The sequence below is a fragment of the Diceros bicornis genome, chromosome 20 (assembly GCF_020826845.1).
Source record: "Diceros bicornis minor isolate mBicDic1 chromosome 20, mDicBic1.mat.cur, whole genome shotgun sequence".
Lineage (NCBI taxonomy): Eukaryota > Metazoa > Chordata > Mammalia > Perissodactyla > Rhinocerotidae > Diceros > Diceros bicornis.
The window spans coordinates 57,039,253-57,048,089 of NC_080759.1; the positions used below are offsets into that span (position 1 = coordinate 57,039,253).

Below are 8,837 nucleotides of genomic sequence, written 5' to 3' on the forward strand. Positions count from 1 at the left end.
CAGCCTCCCAGGGTAGCCGGCTGGGGAGAGATGACCAGGAGGCGGACTGGGGATGACACACAGCATGGGGAAAGTCACCCCAGGAACGCCAAGAGCAAAGCAGCCACAGCGTCCAAGTCATGGTAGACCCTCAGCAGATGAGCGCCGGAGGAATAAATGAAGGACTGAAGTGTTTGACAATGAGGAAAAAACAAACAATTAAACCTTTTCCTAGTTTGCTGACTTGCTGGTAGGAAAGCGCAGATGTTGCTGGAAATATTTCTGCCATTACGACAACTCCTTTGTGTGTTTTGGGAAATGCCTGATCTATTCATTTATTAGCAATGAAGCGATGTTCAGAAAAACAGGCTGGCTCTCAACGTCAGGGTCAAGTCTCACTCACCCTTAAGCAGGGGGCTTCCTCTAGGAACTCTACAGAGAAGTCCCGAAGACCCTGCTGACCCCAGGGCCCCACCTCTCCCATGCCCCCACGGGCACACGCAGGCCACTGTCAGCTGTCAGGTCCATGTATATTCAACAAATGGGCATTTGCCCCAATATTAAGCAAGATATAATCTCGAATCTGCCTGGCATGCCAAAGACAAATACAAGTGGGTTTTGCATTATCCTTACTAGGTAGTCTGTTCTGCGTGGCAGGCACCTTATGAGTATCTTATTCACCACTGTGCGCCTAGTCAGTGCCTGGTATACTGCAGGTACTCAACACCTGCTGTGTGAATGAGTTAATTATCCACCCTTCTGGGTGGCCGCTAAACCCAAGCCCTCACACATTGTCTAATCCAGGGGTGAGTGAACTGTCTTGAGCCCATTTCCTTTTTCAGAGTTCACACTCTATCTTGGTCTATGCATGCTGTCAGGGGATGAAGGATTTGGTTTCATCATAGCCTTCTCTACAAACAGAGGGCTTCCAGGGGGCTCTGTCAAGTTGACAGAAGACAGTGATTCCAATCAAGGTGGGTGGGGGAGAAGGACCGGGGGGCGATTACACCCACCACCATCTGAGGCTTGCTGCCGTACTGCTGGTGGGACGATGCAGCCCAGATGGGCGGACGTGGAAAAGATGAGCAATTACAGGTCCAAGGCGATTTTTTCAACCCTGGCCATGCGTCCATTAGAATCATGTAGGAACTTTTCCAACAAGCCTCTACTAGGACCAGACCCTAGACCCATGAAATCTGCATCTCCAAGGGTAGGACCCTGGCAGTGGAACAACTTAAATGCTCCCCAGGGCATTTGACTTACCAGTGGGGCTGAGAACCACTGGCAGAGAGGAAAGGAGCTACACCTGTCACCCACTCTCCTCCCCTTGACCTTATTAACACAGCAAAAAACTAGGATTCGGGAGATTTGAAATGTGGCTGAAAGAACCCACTATTAGTGGCTGCTTTTTAAAAAAATAAATGCGAAAGCCATTTCAGCTGGTTCCTTAGCTGACCCCAAAGTGGTCCTACTGAGGCTGCCTTCCTTCTAAACCTGGATTCACACGTGCCTGTTCCTGGGGATGAGGAAGGGCATGCTGGGTTCGGGGTCTCAGGCTTTAAAATGATCTTCAACTTATTGTTCATGTCAACACTTTCCATTATAAAAATCCCAAAAAACTGTGCTATCCCTCAAAAAAAACCCAAAACCCACCATACCCCTTAATATAAATCAGAAAAACAAACAGAAATGCATTTACATCCCCTTACTGCAAGTTCGAATTCTCAAAAGTTGGCAACTCAGGGTAAAGTAAGTCGCTACTATTATTAACCGTCCCATCAGCCATGGGACGAGCGCACAGGCCAGGGAGCTGTGGGAGCCTGCCAAGTTGGCATGGGACTATTTTTAGGATGCAGAGTCCTGTCTGCGTCCTCCTGGTCGCCCTACTTGGTATCAGAACAAGCTATTTTTTCTCCAGTCAAACCCATGGACATCTCAAGCTGCAGAGTCACCCTGGGTGGGTAATTGTCTCCGTCACCTACACCCGGCACAGGGCAAAACGACACAGTGACTCCTAAGAACCCTCACAAATCCACTCTCCTCAGGTGAGTCACACATGTCACCTTCCCCTGGTTATCACAGTTTACAGTGTTGGTTCTCCCAGCTTCTGTCATCCCTCTATCCCCAGCTGCACTCAGGGTTGGCCATCCTGGGCCTCCTCAGTGTGGTCCTGTGTTCACACCAACTGGCTTTATTTACATTACTTTGCAAACCAGCGACAGACTCTAGAGAGACGAGGGGCTCAACTGGTTAAGAAATTCCTGTTTGGGCTGGTTATGAGCTGCCTCATGACCCTACACAATTCATCTGTTGGAGTCCTACAGCCAGTCCCTCAGAAGGTGACTATATTTGGAGACAGGGTCTTTACAGAGGTAACCAAGTTAAACTGAGGTCATTGGGGGCGGTGCCCTATCCAATATGACCTGTGTCCATGCAAGAAGAGGAGATTGGGACACAGACACGCACAGAGCGAAGACCATGTGAAGACAGGGAGACAACTGCCGTCTACAGCCCAGGAGAGAGGCCTGGAACAGATTCTCCCCCACACCGTCAGAGGACCCAACTCTACCGTCACCTTGATCTCAGACTTCTGCCTCCAGAGCTGTGAGACAGCAAATGCCTGTTGTTTAAGCCCCCAAGTCTGTAGGTTCTTTGCAGCCCTAGCAAACTCATATGGGGCTTTTAATGTTGTGTCAATTATAACAGTTCAGAAGCCAATAAACTTTAGGAACCCATAGGGCTGTCACCTGCATCACTGTTTCTGATAAGACCTGGTGATTTCGCAGTCATCAGTAAAAGGCCGTTTCTAGGCCTCATTCTTTGGAAGAAGTTCTGAAGACGGGCTTTGTGTGTGTGTGTGTGTGTGTGCGCGCGCGCACGCGCGTGTGTGTGCACGATTCTCAGGGACACCCATGGGGCAGAACCCTTTAAGCCCTAAAGTCGATCTCAGAGATGTACTTGATCATCAAACAAAGCTGATCCACAGAGCCCTTTACTTTTTCATCACATTCCGACAAGTGGCGACATCTCCCAGTTTCCTTTATTCCAGAATCCCAGAAACCAGCGTTGTCAGGCCAACATAACATAGCTTACCAATTTTTAATTCAAACACTAAGATCTGAGGATGTTTTAGTCCTGTGTTTCTCAGTCTTCTGCTGACAGCTGGCTGTGTATCTGATCTCTGCGGACACAAACGATTCTCATGCAGGCCACACTTAACAGACGACTGCCTGGACACAGCCAGGTGCTCAGATAGCCCTGGGCTTGACTTTGCCACTCCTGACGGCTGCGGGCTGGTTTTCAGAGCCGTGCCGCTCAGTGCTAGATTCGAACATGAAGTTGTATTAATTCACCTGACTGCGTGGAGCTGCAGGTTCCTCACGTGGACAGTGGCTATCGACATAGAACCAAGTGAGCTGAAACAGCCTAAGTGCTCATCTTGCCCAGAGCTCGGCACAGAGCAAACAGTCAATGGGTGCTGCTGCTGCCATGGTTACTAGCATTGTCTTCGTGCTGGCTGGGTCATGTGGTTGGCTGTGGGGGGACAGAGGAGGAGTGAGGAACTGTCCTTCAAGTGCCATCTGGTTCCCTGCCCCTGACCATGTCTAACTAATTAAAAGAGGACAGACAGGAGGTAAACTGATGTGGAAACAGAACCCGGAGCTAGTGCACCCTTGAGTGGCTTGTTGGGATCCTTCTGCTCACACAACTGCAAGAAGAGGGTGTGTGTCCAGTCATCCAATTGTCCCAGGCTCCAACCCCGGAGTAGGAGTCAGCAATCTCCGAGGCTCTTCCCGGGCAGGGCCCTCCAGTGTCGGTGCTAGTTTGTCCAGGCTTACAGAGTTTCTACTCTGAAATCTCTGCAAACGGACTTCTGCACCTCGGGCCACCTGCTGGGTGCAAGGACTGTGTTGACACTCTTGTTGACTTTAGTTTCAAGACCTACGTCTTTCAGCTTTTGACTGTCAAAAATCCTGTACAGGAGCTAAGGATTGTCTTCTTTTGGTTCAGTAGATGATAAGGGACATAAATAATGGTCTCAACTTTTAACATTTTCAGCAGTTCATTTTAAAAGCACAGTAATTTTCATCCAATTGCAGAGAACCAAAGGAGTTACCTAAAATGTCTCCATTTAGTCAAAAGAGGACTTAGTAATAGATAATAGACCAATAGGCAAGGCACGTATGTTGCTACCTCTACATAGAATATATCATACAAGAAACCGATGTTAATTTAATTTAAAGCAACCACAATCCATAAAGCAGCACATAAGATTTTGATAATATGAGCCAACAGTCAGAAAAAGCCCTCACAAAATGACTGAATTTATCATATCAAGCCATAAACCCAAACTTTTAATTTTGTACACAAAACTTTTAAGCAGATCTTTTCTTAATATTACCAGTGAAATCCTTAAAAGTATTTTACGATTCCTCTAAAAGTATAGAAACAAAATCAACTTAGTATATCCCCAGTTCAGAAAGTTAAGCTGAGCAGTTATGAAAGGGGAAAACGAGCCTTTTCTTACTTTGTCACTTAAGGAAAACGAATCCTAAAGAAGTGCCAGCAGATGAAGGAATGGAACTAGATGGAACAATTCTTTTAAAGTAATTATTGATTTGGTAGCAGTCTCTGTTCTCTTTGAATACCTAATCAGATATTTTGATTGCTTTCCCAAAGCCTCTGACCTTTAACTATGGAAATAATTTGGTAAGTACAGTATGTGCAATGAACAGTCTGTAGGTAGGGAATTCACAAAAGACGGAAGGCCACAGTCAGGCCCAGGTGCCTGAAACACTATTGGAATCCTGTCGTGCATGGAATCCTGAAACACTGATGACTATTCATGTCCCCTATTGTTACATGGCATTTTGAATAGTTCACATGTATCCTACATTACTCTCTTTTGGTTGCTGAAGTCAGCATGGAAAAGGCAAAGAAACTGAATTGATATTTTTAAAAGTTGCCAAGTTCTCACCTTCATTTCAAATATTTTTCATACTAGAATTTAGTATAGGTAATATAACACAAGATGCTCAGCGGAGGGCGCTGGATTCAATTAAGATTTTGAAATTAATAAATAAAAATGTTGATAATTACTGTCAACAGTGAAGTCTTTAACTTGCCAACCGTATGCAAGACGCTCAATTTGACTACAAAGAAAAGGAATACATACACGAGGACCTGCCTATTTTAACAAAGTACATGGGCACCAATAGAAATATTATTCATAGCATTAATGCCAACATGGAAAATATCTAATTTACTGAGACATCTCTCTTAAAAAAAAACTTCCTTACTTCTCACTTGAAATCTTTACTTTGCTGCATCTTTTAAAATGCAGGGCTGTGGCCCAGGCGACCTCTAGGATCTCTTCCAAACCTAAAATGTTACAATTCTGTGATGCCATAAGGAAAAAGACATTCTTCTTCCCTGATCCCCAAAATCATCTTCACTGTGAAGAATGAAAGAAAGTCAGAAACTGTTCCAGAGAGTTCTGATTAGCAATGATTTAAGAAACAAATACAAAGGCATTTCTGTATAATATTCTTCCACATCATTTGTATAAATTCTGTTTGAAAAATAAACTAAGACCCCCTCCCACCTCCGTGGCTTGTATCAAATCATAGGCACCTGACATCAGAGCCAGGATGGAACCATAGGATTCATAACGGACCCTGATGTTACAGCGTTAAACCTCACCCAGTGAAAGATGTCTTTCCAGAGCTGTTACAGCCTTCCTATCCCAATTCAAGACAGAAGTAGAACAGAAACCCCAGAAGAGAGAGATGAGCAGGACAGTCACAGGGCTAGCCTTGGTCACAGCAGACCTAGGTCAGGAATTAAGTGCCCTTCTCCACTGGAGTTAAAATGCTATCTGCTTGGAATCCCAGGGGTTCCACCTCTAGAGAAGCCAGCAGAACAAGCATTATTTGATTAGTGTGAAAGATGCTGCAGTGAAAGGGACAGAGGCAGGTGAGAGAGACTGATCGTTTCTGATATGCCTGGCATAGGAAGATCAAATCGAGGTCACTTAGTGTCTCCTAAACAAAACAATGATTCTTTGTAAATCTAAGGGCCCATATAAAAATATGCTTATTAAGTAATGCTTAATATTGATTCTGGAAAACATCGACCAACTTGAACGTGATCAAGAGCACGTGATGTGGGAAGATAAAACCATTATGCCCTTGTCTGCAGTCAGGTGGGAACATACTTCAGATGATTCATTCATTTTCTGCTCTCAAGTTCTCTGGGATTTCTTTTAGGTAAAGCCGCCACCTGGTACAATAGGTAAGAAGACTCAGGTGTCAAGCTCACCCCTTATTTCAGTATTTTGTTAAAAATCTTTAGCCCTGATAAAGGATTCAACCCCTGGGGGCATGAGGAAACCAAAGGAAGAAACAGGTCTGAGAGAGACCAAGATCTTGAACATCTACCCCAGAGGTCAGGTCCTGGAAGGGGGCAGGTACCAGGCATTTCCTTGACAGAGTCTGGCCTTATCACTTAAGGAACCACTCAAACCACACCTCTGCCTCTCCAGTGAAATTTCTCAAGAGCAAAATTTTCACCTTTGCACTAGATGCTGTTTAAAGAGAGAGCAGAGCAGGGCAGCAGATTCACCCGCAGGCTGCTGGCCCTCTGCAGAGCACCCCACCGGCAGAGCACCCACCTGAGACATCTGGGGAGGAAACCTTTGTGTGTGTGTGTGGGGGGGGGGGGGGAAGTGATAAACTAGGCTGGACATTTAGATCCTGAGGTACAGGTAAAGTTCCACTTTCACAGAGATTATGGGGACAGTACTGGGGAGAAGCAGACTAGGGGGAGAGGGAGAGGAGAGTCAGGGAGACTGAGGGGTGGAGAGGGAGGGGGAGAGAGGGGAGATGGTGGAGGGCGAAGGAGGGGTGGATAGAAGAATGGAGAAGGGGATAAAAGACAGAAGGTAGAGGGGACGGGAGGGCAAGAGGGGTGACAGAGGAGGGGGTGCGGGGGGAAGGAATAGAGGGGAAGGGAGAGGAGGATATGGGGGACCGCAGGAGAGAGTGAGCAAGTGAGAGACCAGTGGAGACGGCCCAGGTGGTGGTGGTGGTGGGGAGGGGACCGGAGAGACGGGATGGAAAGTATGAGAGGAAGAAAACGCTTAGGAAAAAGAAGCAGAGGCTCTGGGAACCTCTCCCCGCTGGAGGCAGGTTTAGAAAGCGCCCCGAGCGCGCACGACCAGCCCGGCCGGGAGCGAGACGGATCCAGCCGCCAGCCCGACGCGGGTGGGACCCCGGGCCGCGCGCCCCCAGGCCCCTCTCCGCTTACCTGGCCCTTGACCAGGCTGGCGGCGAACTGGCGCATGACGGCCTCCACGGTGTAGGCGCTGGACCAGCCGCGCGGCGTGAGCAGCTCCATGCAGATGGCGCCGCCGTCCAGCACGTAGCCGTTCTCCAGGCGCGGGCTGAGCACCCGCATGAAGGGCGGCGAGAAGGGGAAGTTGTCGGGGAAGGTGAGGTTGAGCAGGATGAACTCGGTGTTGGTCTCCTTCATGTCCTGCCACAGCACCGAGTCCTTGTCCACCTGGTGCAGCTTCACGTTCCAGTCGAAGAGGCTCTCGTCCACCAGCTCCACGGAGATGAAGCGGTCGCTGAGGCGCGCGATGTCCTGCAGCTCCTTCATGAGCCGCCGGCTGCGCACCTGCGTGCAGTGCTGCTGGCGCGCCGCGGGCACCAGGCTGCCGCCCGCCGCCGCCGCCGCCGCCCCCGCCGGGCCCGGCCCCGCCCTGGCGCCCGCCGCCCGCTCCCGGGGGCCCCCGGCGCCCGCCGCCCCCGCCGCCCCCGCCGCCGGCTGCGGCGGCTTGTCGCGCGGGGCCAGCTCCGGCGCGCGCTTACCCTTGCCCTTGCCGGGCCCGGGGCTCGCGTCGCCCGCGCCCCCGGGGGGGTGCTGCTGCTGGGGCTTGTGGCCGCCGCTCTTGGCGCCGCCCTTGCCGCGCAGCGACGCGCTCTGCTGGCCGCCGCCGCCGCGGTGGTTGTGGTGGTGCTTGGGGTCCTCGGTGTCCCGGTTGTGCAGGCGGATGAGCCCGATTTTGCGGAGCAGAGTGGCCATTTTAGGCTCGGTGCCGGCGGGGCGCTCCCCTCGGCTCCTGCCCCCGGAGCCCGAGAGCCGGGGCGCGAGGGGCGCGGGGCGGCGACGACGGGCGACCACTCAGCGGGGCGCGGCGCAGGCCACCCCAGGCGCCGGCGGCCGTGGCGCAGCGGAGCGGGCAGCACGCGCGCTCGCCGGCCGCTGTGTCGCCGCTGTCATATGACGGGGCCCGCTCTGGCTCGGGCTCCAACCGCCCGGGGAGGGGACGCGGCGCGGCTGGCCGTCCCCGGTCTGGTCCCTGGGCGCAGCCCCCGGAGCCCGGTGTCCACGGTCCTTTGTGCGCGGCCGCAGTCGAGCTGGCCTCGAGTCCGAGTGCCGCGCCGGGGCGCGCAGAGCTGCCCGCAGCGCTCCGGAGGCAGCGAGGTGGCCGCTGGCTCGCGCCGTGTGCTCCCGGCGGGCCGTGCTGCGCTGGCGGCTACCGCGGGGCCCCGGCCGCTGCCGCTCCCGTCGCCGCCGCCGCTGCGGCTGCTGACATTGCAGAGGCGGCTGCTCGGTCTGAGCCGAGCGCGGCGCGGAGGGGGCGGCCCTGCCGGCCGGGGATAGGGTTGGGGGGGGGGGAGCGGGGCGGAGCCGCAGGCTTGCCTGCGCCGTGCCGCCCCCGCCGCCCGCCCGCCGCCCGGCTCCCGCGGCGACACGCGCACGGCCGCTGGGGGGAGACAACAGCGCGCGCCGGGCCGGCAGGGCGTGGGGCTGCGGGGTGGCCGCGCGGGCCCGACCAGCCCGCAGAAGCC

General features: G+C 52.4%; 1 protein-coding gene across 1 annotated transcript in view; it reads right to left on the reverse strand.

Annotated features, from left to right (window-relative positions):
* Window positions 1-8,504, reverse strand: part of UBE2QL1 (ubiquitin conjugating enzyme E2 Q family like 1) — a 44,164-nt gene extending 35,660 nt beyond the window's left edge. The window contains exon 1 of the mRNA XM_058564376.1: window positions 7,288-8,504. Within this exon, the coding sequence (XP_058420359.1) occupies window positions 7,288-8,067 (780 nt within the window). The 5' untranslated portion in view covers window positions 8,068-8,504. The remainder of the gene's footprint in view (window positions 1-7,287) is intronic.
* Window positions 8,505-8,837: the final 333 nt, after the last annotated feature.